The 21361-nt window shown below is 35.3% G+C and overlaps 1 protein-coding gene and 1 long non-coding RNA gene across 3 annotated transcripts; both read left to right on the forward strand.

Moving 5' to 3' along the window:
• Nucleotides 1–1365: 1365 nt before the first annotated feature.
• On the forward strand, nucleotides 1366–3612 carry LOC136203747 (uncharacterized). 2 transcript variants are annotated; one of them, XR_010674968.1, is made up of 6 exons: nucleotides 1366–1452; nucleotides 1730–1871; nucleotides 2079–2166; nucleotides 2316–2446; nucleotides 2780–2879; nucleotides 3278–3612. It is a non-coding gene; the product is annotated as an uncharacterized lncRNA (long non-coding RNA). The 2 variants fall into 2 exon arrangements; XR_010674967.1 differs by lacking the exon at nucleotides 1366–1452 and having other exon boundaries at nucleotides 1565–1871.
• A 1381-nt stretch (nucleotides 3613–4993) lies between these two features.
• LOC136202346 (uncharacterized) lies at nucleotides 4994–21276 on the forward strand. Its single transcript, XM_065992908.1, has 9 exons — nucleotides 4994–5147; nucleotides 6167–6265; nucleotides 6398–6858; nucleotides 9095–9161; nucleotides 9237–9290; nucleotides 10077–10145; nucleotides 10303–10368; nucleotides 10464–10532; nucleotides 20948–21276. Exons 1-9 carry the CDS (start codon nucleotides 5037–5039, stop codon nucleotides 21002–21004), a joined length of 1053 nt encoding a protein of 350 aa, XP_065848980.1. The 5' UTR covers nucleotides 4994–5036; the 3' UTR covers nucleotides 21005–21276.
• The last annotated feature ends 85 nt before the right edge of the window (nucleotides 21277–21361 follow it).

The following is a 21361-nucleotide window of genomic DNA, read 5'->3' on the forward strand; positions in this document are numbered from 1 at the left end:
TGGCTCAACCATTTATGACCCAATCCATAAAAGAGTCAATTCTAATCTATTAAATGATGGGTTAAATGGATTAATAGATGAGTTATGATCCATTTTGACTAGAAGAAACAAGACATTATTAATTCCAATTCCATATTATATATAACTATAAAAGTGGATGATTGTAACAGTGAAATTGAGAATTTTGTGCCAGATTTTTTCCAATGTTACCCTCTCATTTGAGTTGACCATATTGCCCCTGCTATTCACTAATTTTTTTAGCAACCTAGCAACAAAACGATGTCGTATTACCTCCTCTCTAGGAATTCGTGCCTTCCTTCTCGCTTCCTCCCTTCTCTGTCTACTTCTTACAAAAAAGAAAGTGTGAATCCATGGACAGACCTGACTGAACTTTCATGTAAAAAGCCTCGATTTTTGCGCCATCTCCTTCTCTCTTCTTTCGTTTCTCTCTTTCTTTAATCTGTCTCCCCTTCTCCCTTCCTTCCCTTCTCTCATAACAATTCTTCAAATGTGGAAAGGAAATCTAAATGTGTATCAGTTTCTAATTGAGAAATGGGTAAAACTTGGTATCTTATCTCTCTCATTCTCTCTCTTCTTCTTTCTCTCAACTTCAGTATGATTCTTCTTTGCAACAAGTATGGTAGATTGATTTCTCTAAGGTTCATGTATGTTGGGTTTTCCTGGATAGCGATTTGGTGATTCTTTGCTGTTATAGGAATATTTTCACCGCACATTTCGCTTTTTCCTTTCTACTCTGTCGACTGAATATGTATTATCAAAGTATCAGGTAGGTTTTCGTGCTCTTATATGGTCATTTTGGTAATTTTCATTCGCTACTTTAGGGTTACTTCTATCGTTCGGCTCCCTTCCTTATTTGGGACTATCTTCCCCTCTACCAGCCTCATCTCCGATCCATCTCTTATTTCGATTTTTTTTTCTTTCCAATTGGGTGTTTTTCTTCTCCTCAATGGAATTTAGCTCCTTCAGGTAACTGATTTTTGCTTTCCTCTCTTTACTTATCTACCTTCTAACCTTTTCTCTTTTCTTTTTCTTTCTGCAATTCCGTTCTTTATCTGAAATTACCAATTTTGCAGCTATTTGTTCTTTAAAAAAAGACATGGCTGTAATTTTAACGAACCAAGTAGTTCTTGGGATTTTGACCGGAAGATCCAGTGGCTTTGGGTTCTTTCAGAATCTTCTTCTCCCTTTTATGTACTTGAATTAAAGGTATTTTAGATCTTTTGTTTAAATTGATTCATTTGTTATCTTAATTTGTTGGTTCAATTTAAATTAATTGGTTTGTATGAAAAAAAATTAATTGGAAACAACCAACTAATGATTCTTCTGTGTTTTTTCTCCTTTATTTTTTCAATTTACAGATTAATTATTTCTTATATACAAATTCTTTTAGAAGTGCAGATTTAATGGAGGCTTGCAATTAATTGCATAAAGGTTTTAATCTTTTTTAGCTATATATGATCATAGTTCTATAATGAAGTAATTGCATATGAAATAATATGGCTATGCTTTTGAGTTTTCAAATAATTCTTTCCATCTGCTGCTCTTTAGTTCATGCTTTGGACCTACTCTCTTTCTTTGAATTGTTTATTATTGGTTGTATAGTCAATTCTAAACCCATATGAAATACAATAATGTTAGACTCATACAATGCATCTTTTGCATCTACAATGTGCTCAATTTGTATGATAACATTTGACATCTGTTGTAGGTGAGGTTCAACGAAGGCAATGGATTACCTCATTGGACGATGGGTGGAAAGGACATGAACAACGAGCATAAATGTAGAAGGGGAATGGGGAAGTACAGTTTTCAATTTTGTTGATTCATCATAGCTCCTAAACTTTAAAATGGTATTGGAAATTTTCTTATTTTTAATGATAACATAAATATCAATAGTGATGACTATTTTTATTGGTTTCCCCTTTGTTTTTCATTTTGAATTTTTTGGGCTTCTACTTTTTAAACTACATACTCATGAATATGCTTTTGCATTTGATTCACTACTCTTTTCTTCACATTCTTATTGTTCCATGTTTATTAAATTCTCCCACCTGCAGGTGTTCTGATCATGATCCAGAAGATGTACCAGTTGCATTGAACAGAACTTTGCAGGACTTACAGCTTCATTATCTAGAGCTTTACTTGGTACATTTATTACAATCAAACCTTAGTTGGTTATTTATTTTAATCTATTGTCAAAATTTAATTGTTTTCTTCGACATTTCTTTAAGTTTGAATTAGATTTTTACTGGTACGAGTTTTGAGATGTTTATCTTCTTTTTGTTTAAATGAAGATCCACTGGGCAGTAAGTAAGCATGAAGAGGGTTTTAGTCGGGTTTAAGGCTGAGTACCTTTCAACCTCAAACATTCCCAACACATGGAAAGTAATGGAAGCACTTTACATTTAGTAATTTCTCTTTAAAGGTGGATGTTTTGGTTAAATTTAAATTAATTGGTTTATATAAAAAATTTTTATTGGAAAATCTTATTGTCAAGAATTAGTTTTCAATATTTATGTTATCATCCTTGATAAGAAAAGGATGAGGCAATGAAAAATGTAAAGAAATTGAGGAATGTCATGAGAAATTAATTGATGACAAAGAATTAGATGAATTAGTTTGTGTTTCATGGCATGTGGATCTGTGATTAGCTAGGTTAGTATTATTATCTTGCGCTTTATCCTCTGTTTTGTTTTTATTTTTATATGTTTTTTCTTCGACATGCTCATTCTATTTTTGTCTTTTTTTCTAATAGCAGGACTGTGCTGCATTTTGGTCTGAATCGATCTGGATTTTGAAGCTTCTGTTCTAAATTAGATGAACTGGTTTGTGCTCATGACATGTGGCTCTGTGGCCAGGTTAGTATTGTTAGTATTTTTTTGGGTTTAATTATGCAACTTATAGCCTATGCACGTCTTCTCTCAAACTCCTTGATTGATTTGTTGATAGCATTTGAATCCTATGGTGTTGTATAAATTAGATTAGTAAATAATTTGAATTTATGGCTTATGTTTTTCCTGAAAATCAATCTCAATTTAATGATATTGTGACTTAAGCTCTTATAAATATATAATCTTTATTTTTCGTAGAATTAAGGATCAGTTTGCAGTTATGTTAGAAATATGGACATGTGGTATGGAGTAGGATATAATTTTGTTATCAGGTAATACAAGGAGAAAGTTTGGGCTCTTTCTCAATAGGTTCATATATCCATACGTTTTTTTCTTTTTATTGTGAATGTAATACATATGTGCAGACAAAAGCAGCAAAGGCAGTGCTGGGAAAGTACTACAGAGAACCAAAGAAATCAGAGGCGTTTCTGTTTCCATTTCACCTATTCGACAATTTAGTAAGAAACATAACATAGGGTCATTATGTGAGCGACTATGGAGACATAGTGTACTATCAAACAGACCAGCAATGTACAAGTTGAGTAAAAAGAAAGTAAGTCTGTTTTAGGAGAGTACCCAGAAGAAGATGGATCAAAGAAGTTTACAAAAATGTAGTGCTTAAAAAAAACAGTGGCATTGAACTATTTTTTTTAGTGCAGCTGCTAGAAAAATCTAAATCTATCAAGATTTACTTTATGAACTTTACAATGTCAACTTTCATTTTATAACTCATATATGATTATTAGGCTCAATTTTCAGCCTAATTTTTGCCCCGAAGCGAAGCGATGGTATCTATCTAGTTATACTTATAAAAGTGGAAGGCATGAACAGTGCCAATTCCATTAATTTCCCAATTTCTCTCAATTCTACCCTTAATACTGCTTCCTTTTCTACCCTTACTATTCTTATGTTTTTCCAAATTTTGTTCCACATATAACTAGGAACAAAACCCGTCTTTTATATATACTTATAAAAGTGGAAGGCATGAACAGTGCCAATTCCATTAATTTCCCAATTTCTCTCAATTCTACCCTTAATACTGCTTCCTTTTCTATCCTTATTATCCTTATGTTTTTCCAAATTTTGTTCCACATATAACTAGGAACAAAACGACACCGTCTTTCACTTCTCCCATGTTCAGTTTTTTTTTCTTTGGAAGAGGGTAAATTACACCCATGGTCACTGAACTTTACCATTTTAATATTATGGTCACTGAACTTCAATTCTTAACAGTATGATCACCGAACTTTATACTTTTTAACACCGGTGGCCACTCAACACCTCAAAACGACCGTTGACGATCTCAAAATAAATAATTCGAAGAGTTAATGATATTCTAAGGAACTTTAACTCTTATAAAATTTCGTTTTGAGGTCATTTAGATGTTGTTTGGTTAGGAGATAGTATAAATTTTTAGAGAGAGAAAGCTCCAAAAAATGTGATTTTGGAAAATAAAAAATGTGGTTTTATGGTAAATTTCATTCTGAACAACTTTAATTCTTGAATATTTTCATTTTGAGGTTGTTAACGGTCATTTGAGGAGTTAGTTAAAATTGAGTAGCTACCGATATTAAAAAGTATAAAGTTCAGTAGTCATATCGTTAAGCATTCTAAGCCTTTATCTTATTTGTGAATATTCACTATTAGATCCAAACTTACTAAAATTTTAAAGTGAAAATTTCTTAATTTTTGGATTATCAGATTTTTAAGTCCGGATATTCATTTGGTTTAGTAGGCGTTTAGTGGAGAAAATCTTTGTATTTTTAGTTATTATATATCCATTTTAACTAGGAAAATAACTACCACCAATCACGTGATCAAAGTAGTTAAAAGATAAATCAATTTAATAAAAATTGTCAAGTTATTTTTTCTCGAAGCGAAGCAAGGGTATCTTTCTAGTTCTTAAGGAAACATGTCTTAGAATTTTTTTGTTAACCAAACAAATTATAAGACATTTTTATTAATTTCTTCTTACCAATTCAAATAAGTAAAAAGATAGTGTGTTTGGACTGTTAAATAGTGCACGTGCACCCGCTTTCACTCACGTGACAGACGTTGTAGAAGCAGCGGAGGTTATAGAGCGGTCTGCTTTGCAATCCCAGCGGACACAATCAAAGCTACAAAATGACGGTGGACGACGATAACTCTATATACGTTGGAGGCCTCCCGTACACTGCAACTGATGATACCCTTCGCAGAGTCTTCGGTCCCTACGGTGCCATCATCGCCGTTAAGGTTTCACTTTTTTTTCCTTGTTTCCGTTAATGGAGCTTCTATTCTGCTTTTGCGGTCACTCATATGATATTTTTCTGTGCTATTTTTATTTCTTTTATGCATTTAGGGTTTATATCAGTTCTTCTACTAAATGCTTTTTTTTTTTAAAATTTTTTTTGGCAAGTTTGTCAAAGCTTTCATTCAATTGCTATAAAGGCGAAGATTATCAATGACTTATTGAGATTGTTACTGTTTCAGTTTAAGACAGATAAATAGTTGTGAAGCTTTATATTTTTAAGCTGAAAGTGAAATCAACTGGAGATGCGTGACAGAATCTGAAAATTACAACCCATGCTAACTTACAATGATGTATTTATTTTCTTTTGGAACAAATTTGTAGAGACTATCTACCTCCCACTTGTACAAGTGTACAAAATTATTACATGAGTCATTTTTTGCTCAAGGGTCACAAATTAGCAGATGATAAATAGACAAAATTATGTATGTCCTGTGAACAAGTTGATCAGCATTCTATGAGGATAGCACAGAAGAAGGCATAATTGATTGCCCTGAATACGCTCTAACTTTCGTTGAATGAATGGGTTTGCAGGGGATAGAGGCAACATTGTAGGGGATTGACTGGAGATATCTCTCATCTTTTATCCTTGGAATTTTTTACCTATATATTTCCCTGTTTCATGATGCAAACTTCAGTGCACTCATTGCTCATTTACAAATTTGCTTGATATGTAACCAAAAAAAAAAACAAAAAAAAAATTTGCTTGATATTCATCAAAATGCAAATAAAGCTTGCTTTTACAGCCACCAAGTTTTGTTATGGGTTTGCCTTTCGGAGGCAACATTGTTGATAGGATTCTCACCTTTTAGGCGTGCGATTTATTACCTAAAACTTTTCCCTGTTTCATTTCATGGTGCAAAACTTTAATGTGCTTCTGTTATCCTATGTATATGTGTTAGATATCCATCAAAATGAAAATAGAGCATTTGCAGTTGACAAGTTATGTCCTTTTTTCTTCCAGATTATAAATGATCATACAACAAGGGGAAAGTGCTATGGCTTTGTTACTTTTAGAAATCCACGATCAGTAATTGATGCTATTAATGACATGGATGGCAAGGTATCTATCTTCTTCCTTTTTATTTTATTTTTTAGTTCGGACCATTTGCTACTTCTCTGGGTATGATTGTTTTTAGCTTTATATTGTTGGTTTGAGACTTTAGAACTTTGACATTGTGAAGCTTGTAAATAGACTGTTGATGGGCGAGTTGTAAGAGTAAATGAAGTAACAACCAGAGGGGGCAGATCAAATTTCGGCCGTGAACGATTTCGACGTAATCTAGACAGGGGTATGGACTCGGGAAGGGGTAGAGATCGAGTAAGAGATTATGATCGTGATAGGGACAGATATCGCGAACAGTACAGTGATAGGTCTAGAGAGCGTGATCGGTCATGGGATTATCTTGAAGATGGGGAAAGACAGTATGATCTTAATCAGAATGAAGATCGGGCAAGGAATGGTTCCTTGGATGGAGATCAAAGCCAAGGCAGAGATCTGGTGGGTAATGATCGAGAAGAAGGAAAAAATGGTGATTGGAATTGTGAAAGAGGACGTGATTTACAGCAGGATCAAGATAGGGAGATGGATGAAACCAATGGTGATCATAGAATTGTTCACAAGGAGACAGATCAGCAAGCAAGAAAAAAGAATGAGTAAGATCTGATTATTTTTTTTTTTTAAAATAGTATTTGAGAGCACTTTTTGTCACGAGGACATGAGAATGCTAGTTATGTGTTAATTGTACATAATAGATTGATCAATGCACTTGTTGGTGTTATGGAGCAACACATGTACTATTCATATCTTCATATGTCAAATTCTGATATGTGCTCATCAAACATGATTGCGTGGCAGATGTTTTCCTGACTGGATTACTTATTGAGCTACCTAAAGAAAAAAGGCAAAATATGCTGGAGACTTTTGCAACTTGTAAGTTGTGAGATTTAGATTGCTTTCATTGTCTCGGTTGCTGGCATTATGCCTAGGGCAATGAAAAAATGCAGCAAGATGCAAAAGTTAGGTTTATTTATGGGCTGCTTCTTTAAACAATGATCAAAATTTTGTCATAAGTTAGCTGTCCTTCCTTTCTAATGCAAGCTGAATGACCCAATAATTGATAATGAATTTTTGGGAAATGCTACTTTTAAGAAAATTGAACAGCTTCAAGCACCTAGGTAGAGTTTTATTGATGGAACTTGTATATGGTTTTGAGCTATGAAATACCGATATTTCTAAGAGGTCAACCTAGGCGCATCTGATACTCCGAGGACGGGGATACGGCGGGATACGTACGGGATATGGCTAGGAAGTATCCCCTTTTTTCCTTTTTCTTTTTTAATTAGGGGCTACGCCGTGATACTTTTCATGATTAATTAGTTAAATTGTAGGGTTCTTTTTAAAAAAACTTTAAAAATATAAGGATTATATAACAAATTAAATAAAGTAATACTAGCCCACCACTTACTCACCGTTTGTGGAAAAATACAGAGATATAGAAAAATTAAAACCCGCCCAAATTGTTCTTAGTTTTCTCCCGAACCCTAACTTCCATCTCATGTAGGTTCTGTTCGCATAACTTGTTCTGTTCGACTTCGACTTCTGTTCGATTGAAGTCTCCTTCGACTTCAACTTCTGTTCAACTTAGACTTCAACTTTTGTTCAACTTCGACTTCTGTTCTGCATAGTGCGTTCTGTATTAAATGATTGCTTTTTATGAATTACTGACTTAGTTAATATTATAGATGTTATTTGTGGTTTTATAATGACTTATGAGTGTTATTTGTGGTTTTATAATGACTTTATGAATATGATTTGTGGTTTATATATTTATGTATCTTTTAAATTTTTTATTACACCCGTATCTCATATTTTTTAGAAATGCCGTTTGCCGTACCCGTACAAGTATCTGTACCCCTACGCATACCCCTATTGGTGCTTCATAGGTTTTGAGTGACTAGCGGATTAAATCTTTCATACGTGATCACTACATAAATATGATTTTGTGGTGTTATATGCTATGATGCACGGAAACTCTTCATGGCATGTGTTTCAAGTTTCCGGTAGATGTGGGAAAACGGAAACGGTGGGAAACTGATACGAAACGTTTCTGGGCACGTTTCCGTAATTATCCAAAATATGAAATACGTCTCTCAGTTTTTAAATGGTTTCCTTTGACTATTTCGATTAAAATTCTGGAAATTCAAACTTTCTATTTTGCAATTCTAGTTCAGTCTAAGATTACGAAGATTGAAACTTCCTATTTGACTGATAATAATTCCTTCCTCGTATCCTTCAATCTAAAGATATTTCGATTAAAATTCTGGAAATTCAAACTTTCTATTTTGCAATTCTAGTTCAGTCTAAGATTACGAAGATTGAAACTTCCTATTTGACTGATAATAATTCCTTCCTCCTATCCTTCAATCTAAAGAACTTGCCTATATCTTTTTCTCTTGTAGTCCTTTTTTCTGAATATATTATTATATTTTAAATATTTATAAATATGCTCCTATATTTTTAATATTTACATGTTTCCGTTTTCCTATGTTTTTTAGAAATTACATTTCCTGGTATCTGTATCAGTTTCCGTGCAACATAGGTTATATGTGATTGTTCCCATTCTAAAACCAAAATTTCTAATGTGATCCAAGGTTCACTTTAAGGTTTTTGACCTAATTTTCTGGGGAGAATCAGTGACCAGAACTAATGCTCTGTTGAACATTTCTTTTGCTAATATTATTGATTAATACCCAAATGTTTGTTACTGTTATATGCCTTGCTATGTAATGAACACATTGGAAAAATTGATCTTGTTAGACTTAAATGAAGTAAGCTGTTCATGTTTACTCAAGAGGTTGAAATAATCTGCTATACCTTTTTCATTGGCAGTTCTGAATATAATGATCAAGAGAGCAGGGAACAGTCTTCAGATTCAAGTGGCAATTATCATGTTCCAGTAAGCTCACCATCATAGTATGTATGTTTATCTTGAAATAATATACTCCGTGCTCATTTTTGTTCTTATTATCAGGTGAAGGAAAAACTGGAGAGATCAGTTCAGAGGCGCAATGAACTGAAAACGGAGGTCTGAAATTAAAGATAATTTTCCCTTTCTCTAATTTTTCTTATTAATTAGGGTAAATAATTTATTAGTCCCTTCCTTTTTACCTAACATACTGTTTAATCTCCCTATTTTGAAAAACACATTATAAGATCCCTATCTTTTCTCAATATTAATCATTTGGCCCTTCTGTCTATATTTTTTTTTAGATTTTTAACCGTTATATTTAGCATAAACAGACAGACTGAAAATAACAGAGTAACATGGCCATTTTGCATCTACTATGGCTGTCCTGTAAGCTAACATATGTTCCCTTAAAAATCTAAAGAAACCAGACAAAAGGACCTAATGCTTAACTATTGACAAAAGATAGGGACCTTATAATGTGTTTTTCAAAATAGGGAACTAAACAGTGTGTTAGGTAAATAGATGAGGACTAGTAAATTATTTATCCTATTAATTATGACTGAAAAGATAAAAGAAATTATATGCAGTACAATGGGGTTGGATCGATGGTTGTTGCATCTTTGAACCTGGGCAAAAACCATCCCTCGTTCAAATTCCTCTTACCCTCATATTTACACCAAAATAAATGAAATAAACTGCACGCAGATAATTTTCCCACCGCATGTGATTGAATTCATATTATCATCATCTGTGGGTAATTACAAATTTGCAACAGTTCATTGTGTTGCCTTGCCTGTGTTTTCTAAACATCATAAGATTTTCTTTCTTTATTTATACATCCACATATCCGTTTATTTGTGCGTGTTATGAAAAAAGGGATGCTAAATATATGTGCCAAATCAGATTTCTGAGATGGAAAGGAGGTTATCAGATAAACAAAAAGTTGTTTTAAATTTGCAGAAGAAAACTCAGGTATATAGTTTATAATTACAAAGTGAGTTTCTCTTTTTTTATTTTTGTTGTATTTAGAAGTTTATACAGAGTTCCAATTATGTAGTTGATGCTTCGAACAGTTTAATTTTATCATGAAGCCTTTTCATCCCAGCTTAGAATTTGGTGGTGAATGCAGATGTTAGAGGATGCATTTATTACTGCTAAGAAGCGCTCTTCACAGCATAAGAAGCAATTAACTAAAGTAATAAATTAATTACTATATCTATTTTGGACTTCTTTAATACTTTGTGAACTGTTACTTGGGCTTAATATTTGCTTGTTGATTATAATCTGCAGCTCCAAAAATGTTTTCTGCAAGTAAAAGAATACTCAGAAAGGCTTAAAAGTTGTGAAGAGGAACTTCAGGTCAGTCATCATTATCTTGATGTATACTAGGCTGCATAATTTTATAACATGTATGGTTCAGATGGTGGATGGTTGAGTTTCAAACATGCTTTCCTTTCCTTTGAATTATAAGGTTGATAAAATTTTGCAGAAAGACACTTGATTTTTTCTGATTTGTGTCACTCATGTTAGTTTCAAAATTATCATAAAATTGCACTGTGTCGCAAAGCCCCTCAAATTTTAGTTTAGTAGCATTCAAAGTTTTGATCCTATTTCTGCATTTTAACTATGCAGATTTCAACATTCTAATTTTGGTCCTTGCATTCATTTCTCATTTTGCTGACACAAAATAATCACATCAACGTTTTGATGTCATTTTTATAATTGTTGATTCAATTGTCCAAATATAGATAAGGCTTCACGTGTTTCAATGCTTCTCCTTGACCATGAACTCCAAGTTTATTTTGCGTGAACTCAAGTTTATTCAACACTTAAAATTCGGTACTTATTTTTAAGCACTTTAATTTTCAGTTTTATCAAACACTACCTTAATATGTTTCATTGTTTGGTGTTTGATTGGATTTTTAGGCCCGTTTATTTGCAGAAAAGTATTGTGCTGGAAAATATTTTCCTGATTTTCCAATGTTTGTTTGCATAGGAAAATAAGTCAACAATAAAATTTATGCAAAAAGTAAGGAAAATGTTTTACCCTTTTGAAAAGATTAAAACACTTTCTTAAGCTTTTAGAACCATAGTCTATTCTCGGCCCTTTTGAAAATAGTAGCCACCCACCACTTTTTCTCGTTTTTGGGTGTTGTAGTCAAACGTTAGAAAAAATTTTATTTTCCAACACAAAATTTTTCCTTAGCCAATATTTTCCAAAACAGAATATTTTCCGAGAAAGAAACGGGCCTTAGCAATGACTATTGTATTGTGAACTTTTATAGCAAAATATCTTTGTCGGTTGGTGCTGAATTTCGCCAATATCTACTATATATTTTCTTAGACATTGCTTGATGTCTATTTGTTCGGTTGATTGTGCTACTATTTCTTGCTTCTACGAGATCAATGAAAATACTCTCTTATCGGGAGGAAAAAATATAACCAAATCTACTTTTCATGTCATCTTTTTAAGTAGCCCAATAGTTCAAAATCTTCCTTTGGTTTGTATTAGATTCCAAAATCAACAATGTCGTTTTTATGCTAAGGAAATAATTCATCAAGAATATCATCTCGAAATTCTTCTTCATCTCATCTTTGAGTTCTGAGAATAAAGATGGATTGTTTCCCATCACGATGAAGTCATCCAAACAACAACAACAACAACAACAAAGCCTTAGTCCCGAAATGATTCGGGGTCGGCTAACATGAACCATCATATAAAACCGTGAAATCAAGTCGTGTCAGCAACACAAATTCGCTCCCTCCACTCCGTCCTATCCACTACCATTTTTCCTCAATTCCCAGTAAGCTCATATCACTCTCGATCACCCTCCTCCAAGTTTGCTTAGGTCTTCCCCTACCCCTCACCACTACATCCCTTTGCCATTCTTCGGTTCTCCTAACCGGCGCATCAAGCGCTCTACGTCTCACATGGCCAAACCACCTTAGTTGGTTTTCTCTCATTTTATTCTCAATAGATGTGACCCTACTTTTGTCCTAATTATTTCATTACTCACCCGATCCTTTCTCGTATGACCACACATCCATCTCAACATACGCATCTCCGCCACCGACATCTTATGGATGTGGCAGTGTTTCACTGTCCAACACTCCGTACCATATAACAATGCTGGTCTAATTGCCGTCCGGTAGAATTTCCCCTTCAATCTATTAGGCATGCCGGGGTCACAAAGGAAACCCGTAGCACTCTTCCACTTCGACCAACCAGCTTTAATCCTATGAGCAACATCTCCATCTACTTCTCCATCCGTTTGGATAATAGATCCTAAATACCGGAAGCAATCCGAGGCCTGAACAACTCTCCCATCTAGGGTGATTGTCCCTGCCTCCCTACTCCTATGGCCGCTAAACTTACACTCCAAATATTCCGTCTTACTTCGGCTCAACTTAAAGCCTCTAGATTCTAGAGTTTGTCTCCATAGTTCCAACTTCCTCTCCACTCCTTTCGTCTCATCAACCAACACAATATCATCTGCAAACAGCATGCACCATGGTATACCATCTTGAAGTGAACTTGTTAGTTCATCCATAATGATGGCAAAAAGAAATGGGCTTAGTGCGGAACCTTGATGCACTCCAATCGTAATAGGAAACTCTTCAGTCTTCCCAACACTAGTACGTACACTCGTGCATGCTCCCTCATACATGTCCTTTATGATGTCAATATATTTCCGCGAAATGCCTTTCCTTATCAAGGCCCACCAAAGTACTTCCCTTGGTACCTTATCATACGCCTTCTCCAAGTCAATGAAAACCATATGCAAGTCTTTCTTCTTATTTCGATAGTGCTCCATTAATTGTCTCATTAGATGGATGGCTTCCATAGTTGATCTTCCCGGCATAAAGCCAAACTGGTTTTCCGAGATCTTCACCGTCCTCCTTAGCCTTTGTTCGATCACTCGCTCCCAAAGTTTCATAGTGTGACTCATTAATTTGATTCCCCGATAGTTGGCACAATCTTAGACATCGCCTTTGTTCTTATACAAAGGGATTAAGATACTTTTCCTCCATTCTGATGGCATCTTATTGTTTCTCCAAATTTTGTTGAAGAACGTCGTCAACCATTTGATTCCTCTTTCTCCCAAACATCTCTAAATCTCAATAGGGATGCCATCAGGTCCTACTGCAATTAAGTCATCCATCTAAGAGAAAAATAATGATTATGTTTCAATTCTTTATAAGCTTTTATATGAAGTGTATACTCACTCAGACTTCTTTTGAAGCCTTGATCTTTGAATAAAGTATCAATTCTGTTATATCTGACTTTCGGGGTTTGTTAATATTTCTCAAGCTTATTTTGTCGTGGTGACATTCATTATTTTGGAAAAAAATGAGTTTGCAATGTTATTATGAACCTTTGCTAGTGTGCCCGCATCCTTCCAGAGTTGTTAACCTTCTTGGAGATGGTGCTGGTGTGGGTACCATAGATTTAGTGTAAGAAGTTTGATCAGATGCAACTTATTCTGCTTTTAACGATGTAGAAATTTGTGGAATTTTTTGTTCTACAGTATCCTACAAGTGTAATATTATTTTGAATTTGATGCTCTAAAAATCATAAATTTTTTTTTTTTTTTTTTTTACCGCTGATAACTTGGACAACTTATCGAGTTGAATTGGTGGATGCCATAGAGAGAATTTTATCATTTTGTTTGGTGCTGGATTTTTGTTATTTGGATAAAAGAGAAAATTTGGTATCTTTACTTTATAGTCTTGGCTGTGGTATCAATTGTAAGAGGTATTGTGATAGTGTACCGAAAACAATTTTTTTTTGAAAGATGTAATCGAACACAAGAGGTTGAGAAAATTCTCAATATTGATTATGGAAAGGGTATAGGTATTTATATAGTGAGTTAGAGTCTAACTAGGAAAAGGAAATAAATGCAAATTACTATCTATATTTGTGTCTACAAATGTACACCCGTAATTTATCCGAACCCTTTGGTAAAAATGTCTCTAAGTTGTTCATTGGTGTCCATGTATGTTGTGGAAATGATGTTTTCTTGTAGTTTTTCATGAACAAAGTGATAGTCTACTTCAATATATGGAACACAAGATTCGTATCAATATGAAGGGTTGCTTGATTGGTCACACCATAACTTTGTTGAAGTGGTGACCTTGAATCCAAGTTCGGACAAGAGATGACGAATCTACGTAATCTCACACTGATTGAGACATCGCTGGAACAAGAAACATATTGTTTCTTGCTCTTCCAAGAAATTAAATTACCTCCAACAAAGACACGGTCACCGGGATTGGATCTCTTATCATCCTTGTCTGTCCAGTTTGCATCGGAGAAACACTAAATCGGGATATGACCATAATTCTAGTAGAGTAATCCTCGTCCGTTAGTTCCTTTTAAGTAGCATAATATTTGTTCAAGCGTAGTCCAAACACCTGTATCTTCCAAGATCTTCAAAAGGCTCTCCAGATTTTCCTGTTTTTGACAACACATCAAGAATATATTTTCTTTGAGACTGGAAGATTCCTTTTTGTTACTCTTTGACACCTCAATTCCCAAGAAGTACTGTAGAGCACCAAATCCTTGGTATGAAACTGACCATGGAGAAACGATTTTAGAGATGAGATTTCACTACCTATAATAACAATATCGTCTAAATAGATGGCAAGGAGAATAATACCTGAAATAGAATGTTTATAGAAACAGAGTGATCACACTTGCGCTTCTTCATCCCAAACTTCTCAATTGCTTAGCTAAACTTTCTAAACCATGCTCGATAACTTTGTTTCAACCCATATAGAGATTTGCAGAGACGATAGTCTTTCCCATACTCCTCCCGAGCAACAAATCCTGATGGTTGTTCCATGTAAACTTCTTCTTAAAGGTCATCATGCAGGAAAACATTTTTGATATCTAGTTGATGCAGGGGCTAATTAGAGCATGCTGCCATTGTGATAAAAAGATGAATAGAAGTTGGTTTAGCCATTGGAGAGAAAGTGTCAAAATAATCAACCCCATAAGTCTGAGCATAGCCTTTTGCAACAAGGCGAGCCTTTAAACGAGCAACTGACCCACCAGAATTGACTTTCCCATCAAACACCCATTGGCATCCAACATATTTTTTTCCGACAGGAAAATTTACCAAATCCCAAATACCATCCAAAGAATTCATTTCATCTACCATTGCATTGCACCAACCTAGACGGGATAAGGCCTCCGAGATAGATTTAGAAACAATAGTAAAATCGAGTGAAGCAATAAAAGACCGTGAAGGAGAGGATAAGTTTTCATAGGAAACAAAAGCAGAAATAGGATAAGAGCAAGATCGGTTACTTCTACGAAGGGTAATAGGAATGTCATCACTAGCTCGACTTGACTTAAGAGGATCTAAAGGCGAAACAGAAATTGGTACTGGATTGGAAGCAAGAGATTTCTATTGTCCTGAATATACCCAAGTAACAGGTTGCTTAGAGGGCTAGGGAGGCGAAACATGGTGAATTTGATAGACCAACACATCATTAATATCATTGTCAAAAGTGGATATATCAGACGACATGAGAAAGAACAGAAGATATTTATTAAGAGATGAAGAAAAGCAACGATACCCTTTTTGAAGACGAGAGCATCCAAGGAAGACAAATTTAAGTGCTTTCGAATCTAGTTAGTGACTTGTGGACGAACATCACGAACAAAGCAAGTACTCCCAAAAAATACGAGGTAGAGCAAGAAATATGGGTTTGTTAGGAAAAAGGGTATTGTAAGGAGTCTCGCCTTATGACACAGGGAAAACATGAGGTAGAGACAACATCGGCCCAAAAGTGTTTTGGAACATGTGAAACAAAAGAGCTCTAGTAGTTTCAAGAAGATGACGATTCTTGCGTTCAGATACACTATTTTGGGATGATGTATCAACACCAGTAAATTGATGAAGGATACCATTCTGGATCATGAAAGTTTGAAAAGGTCCAAAAAAGTATTCTTTAGCATTGTCAATTTGTAGCGTATGAACCGAAACATTAAACTAGGTTTTAATCTCAGCACAAAAAGCAGTAAACGAGTAAATAATTCAGAACGATTTTTCATTAAATTTAACCAAGTAGTTCAAGAATAATCATCCACAAAAGTCACAAAATATTTGAAACCCGGTTTCGATGCAACCGATCAAGGACCCCAAACATTAGAATGAACTACTTCAAACGGTGATGTGTAGAAACTGGCACGACTCACAATCTAAGCTAGGCAAATTCTAAAAATGAGGACATAACTTCTTCAATACAATGTTCATCAAAAGATGTTGATACATTAGAAAATAGGCAACATGTGTTCTAACAGTTGTATCTAAGACGTATAGACCAACGGATTTCTTGAAACAAACAATGGTCATAGAAAAATGAGATAGAATAGTTAAGTGAACATGTAAGTTTACTTAGATTGAATGCAAATCCAGGCACATTAAGAACACAAGAAAGGGAAAGGGAAGAGGTTGGCTTAATAGTGCTAGAACCAATAACAGAAGTATGTATACAATCAGCAACAACAACATGAGAAGGAAAAGTTCTATTATGATAAGTGAATAATATAGAATTACCTATCATATGGTTTGCCGTACGAGGATTAGTGACCCACTTTGAAGATGAAGAAATGAACGTGACTCAACAATGACAGTGATAGATGAAGAAGAATACCGTGAAGCTAATGATTCTTGATACTCAGGCATATTCTTATGCAGTAAGAGTGTAAGTCGGGCCCGAGGATGGCATCAATAATGACAACCTGAGCAGACCGATTCCTTTGCACCTTTGCTTTGAGTATCGGACAAGTATGCTTGGTATGACCAGACTCATCATGACAATAATAACACTCAATTACTTTGTTTGCTTCGGTCGGACCTTTTGTGTCCCTACTACCCTCACCCGGACCCTTATACGAGCGGTTAGATGCGTTCCTGTGATCGACGAGAGCACTAGAACCAGCCCAATACGAGCCTCTTCAGCGTCAGGAATGGTGGCACTAGAAAAGATCTGAGAAGTAACACCCTCAAAATAAGAGTCAAGTCCACATAAATTGCGGAGAACAAACATTTGCTCCCGTTGAGCCTGGAGCACTTTGATGTTAGTGCTCAAAGTTAGCAACTCAAAAATTTCGCTCAGCTGCATATAGTAATCCTGAGCATATTGATTTGGCGATCCGTGGTATAGAACGACTTATAAGTATCATACAAGCGAGAGACATTACCCTTACTAGTATATAGATATTTGCAAGTAGTCTATAAGTTGTTTGAGATACTCACGATGACAAACCATACCAACAATTGCCGTATTAATAGAGTTGTTTCCGAGAATCCTCTGCCATCCAATCTTCATTATCTGTATTCAGATCATTAGTCAAGTGACGAGACCAATCGATATAGTTGGGGCCCAATCAGTTTATGATCGGTGATATTCGGAGATATCATCATAATGTTCCTAACCACATTTTTGCTAGCTTCATTTTTCTTTCCGTTAGTCATATTGGCAAATAAATAAATTGGCAGGGGAAGGCTTGCCCCCAGTACACCCTTGTGGTGGGACCCCTCCCCGGACCCTCGCTCAGCGGGGACGCGTAGTGCGAACGGGCCGCCCTTTAGTCATATTGGCAAATAATAATCCAATATATTGATGTGCAACAACGAACAACAGCGAAATGGAACCCACAAGAGATTGACCTCCACTCGAAAAAAGTTACCGGAAGTAGAAACAAAGTGGACAGGCAGGTCGAGGATGACGAGACGAAGCAGAGGGTGTCAATCGGAGGCGGAGAGGTTACGCACCGTCACTCGGCGATGCGTGGAGGAGAGTTGTCCACTGACGGTGCGTGAGCTTCACTCGCCGGTCGGAATGCAGTCGGAACGTTGGAAATCGGCTGATCGAAGCACAAGCAAATGATTGGGAGGGGCAGTGAGATTAGCAGGTGGCTGGAGGTCGATGGTAAGAAGAATGGGTGGAACCTTAGGTCGTGAAGAACGTTCGCACACTTGGCAAACGAAAAATAAAGGATCTGCACACTATGCTCTGATACTTGGTAGTGCCCCCAGACGTAGTCATTCTAATCGAGTGGCGAACTGGGTTAACAATTCTTGTGTGTTTGCTTATTTTTCGTTTATCGTAATTTCAATTATTCCTAACAATACTATGTAAGCAAACACAAGAGGTTGAGAGAATTCTCAATATTGATTATGGAAAGGGTATAGGTATTTATATATAGAGCTAGAGTTTAACTTAGAAAAATAAATAAATGCTAACTGCTACCTATATCTGTTTCTACAGCTGTACACTTTATAATATATAATTAAAGAAACAAGCTTTATGAACTCAAAACAACAAGAACATCCTTAAGAAATGGGGGTGGACAAGCTCACTCTCCACAAACAGACATAGAACTAACAACCCGAGCTAAACAATAAGCTGCAGAGTTCGCTGAACGCTTAAGAAAAGAGATTGAACAATTTTCTAAATTCTCTAAATAACGAAACACAGTCAGACGTTACATCTGACAGATAAGATAAATGATACGAAGACTGAAGAATGGCTTGGACTATTGAGAGACAATCGGATAGGATGGTGATGTTGCTATAGTTAGACGCTTTAATCCATGGAAGAGCTTCCCGAACAGCTATAGCTTCTGCCACTACTGGCTCATAAAAACCATTTAACGGGGCGTGAGAAGCAAAAAGGCAGGTCCCCGATGATCCCAAAAAGCCAACCGAACAATAACCTTCTTCCTAGAAAACCCCGGCATCCACATTGCAATTAAATGAACCTTTCGAAGGGCACTGCCACGGCAATGGGCCAGAAACTGCAGCTGGAACAGGAAGCTTTTCTAATGACTCTGCCTGAGTGCCAAATCTAACCGAGCAGCCTGAAGAACGTTGGCAGGACTGAGAATTTTTTCTCCTAAACTACACTGTTCCGATACTTCCAGAGGCTCCAAATAATCACTGCAATTTCCGCAAAAACATCAGCAGAAGCAACAGTAAGCAAATTCCCCAGCCAGCTCAAAATAGCAAATACTGAATCCATCCGCTGGTCCCCAAAGAACAAATGCCAAACTTGCTTAGCCATCGGGCACTCCAAAAAAATGAGACTTTCGTCTTCCCCAACACAGTGGTACAGATAGGGTAGAGATTAGGATGGAAACTATGTCACTTGGAAAGATTTGCCATTGTAGGTAGGTATTGTGAAATATAATATGAAGCTATTGTGCTAAAATAGAAGATATAAGAAATGAAAAGTTTGTAACTTAACTACAAATTGATATCAAGATACCTATTCCTATTTTTTTTCGTTTTAACTATTCAGGTTCCAGCATCCTAATTTTGGTTGTTACGTTCATTGCCCATTTTTTCTGACACACATGTCCACGCTTTGTTCTTTTCTTTTATTGTCATTTTCATAATAATGTTGCCGATACAATTGTCCAAATATGGGCAAAAAGCTTACATGTTTCTATATCGAAAGAATGTTGGGTTCAACTAATCATTGTTTTAGGATTTTTGTGACAGAAATTGAGAGTTTTATCAAATGTTCGGTAAGCAATTAAAAGTTTGAGGATAGATGGCGAGGGTAATTAGCCCAGTGATTATATTATATGGTTGGTATGTTGAGTGCAGCTAATCATATTGTGTTAGGATTTTTGTGACAGAAATTGAGAGTTTTATGAATATTTCGTAACCAATTAAAAGTTCTGAGGATGGACGGTGAGGGTAATTAACCCAGTGATTATATTATATGGTTGGTATGTTGAGTGCAGCTAAGCATTGTGTTAGGATTTTTGTGACAAAAATTGAGAGTTTTATGAATATTCTGTAACCAATTAAAAGTTCGAGGATGGATGATGAGGGTAATTAACCCAGTGATTATATTATATGGTTGGTTTCTTCTCTTCCAAAGTGAAATTTAGCCTTTTTCTCTGTTTGTATGTTGATTGCTTTCCTCTTAAAATCGTAGATTGCCTTATGTCAAGCGTTAGCAGGAACAATACATGCTTATGCATATATGGTTTGGGAGTTTTATTAAATTCACTCTTATTCCTACACAAGTATAATGTGTTGCATATGTATTGTGGAAGGTTTGATAGATTCCTTATGACTGCAGCATTAACATATGCACATTCCATAAGCCCGTTTGTTTAGAAAGAAGCTTTTCAGAAAATCATTGCCAATTCATGAAATTACTGCTATCGTGGAAGGTTTCTGTTAAAAATGCTTTATTTAACCCAAATTCATTTTGCATCATATTACCAATTATATCTATGTTCAAGTAAAAACAATCTTTATTAAAGGCAAAGGTAAGTTGATGAAACCACCTTTATTCCACTGAATGTTTACTTAAAAAAAAAAAAAAAGGTTTCAAAGCACATGCTGTTTGTGTTGAAAGCAATATCTATATTCTTCATGTTGAAACCTGAAACAGAAACTTATTTTATAAACAAACAGATTAACACTAATACATTTTGTTAACCTCGAAAACTCCCATTAGATTGAATACTGATTTATTGCATGAGCAACAACAAACAACAACAACAAAGCCTTAGTCCCGAAATGATTCGGGGTCGGCTAACATGATGATATGATTATAATAGCAGCGAATAAAAAAGTAAATTGGGTTTTTATAGTGGTGGTATTAAAGAAATATGTGCATAAGTATAAAGGAAATTGGTGTATCTCCATGTATTTATTTATATGATGATATGATTATAATAGCAGTGAGAGTGAGTGATGATGAGGCTAAGTCAAATTATTTTGTCTGCACTGCAGTCGCTTGTTAATTCAGAATCAGCAACAGCAACGATCGACAGTGACTCAGGAGGATGACATGGTGGATGATAAATGAATGGCAAAGCGTGATTTAGAAAGAATATCTACCTAATTATGTATGATAACGAATCAATATATGCTTGGTAGCTTCTTCTGCATTAATTTAGTATGTAATTACATTGTTTATTAATTTGAGATTGAAATTATCAGTTTGGACCATCACATTACATATATCTCCCTCTTCCAACTTCCTAGATTTGGTTTTTACATATGGGGTTCTCATTAACTAAACTTGTAGACATTCAAATTCAATAACTATTGTATGGAAACGAATGCGTGTTTTTATGAACTAAACGATTTTAATTGCAAAAACTGGTTGGCAGTGGAATTGGGATGATAAAATTAAAACTTTTT

This window comes from Euphorbia lathyris, chromosome 8 (assembly GCF_963576675.1).
Source record: "Euphorbia lathyris chromosome 8, ddEupLath1.1, whole genome shotgun sequence".
NCBI classification, from domain to species: Eukaryota; Viridiplantae; Streptophyta; class Magnoliopsida; order Malpighiales; family Euphorbiaceae; genus Euphorbia; species Euphorbia lathyris.

Bases quoted from the DNA above. Each gene is read 5' to 3' on its own strand.
- LOC136202346 (XM_065992908.1), top strand. From the start codon at position 5,037: ATGACGGTGGACGACGATAACTCTATATACGTTGGAGGCCTCCCGTAC. The intron at 6,859-9,094 runs GTAAGATCTGAT...TTTCATTGGCAG, and splicing joins CAAGCAAGAAAAAAGAATGA to TTCTGAATATAATGATCAAG. The intron at 10,369-10,463 runs GTAATAAATTAA...TATAATCTGCAG, and splicing joins ATAAGAAGCAATTAACTAAA to CTCCAAAAATGTTTTCTGCA.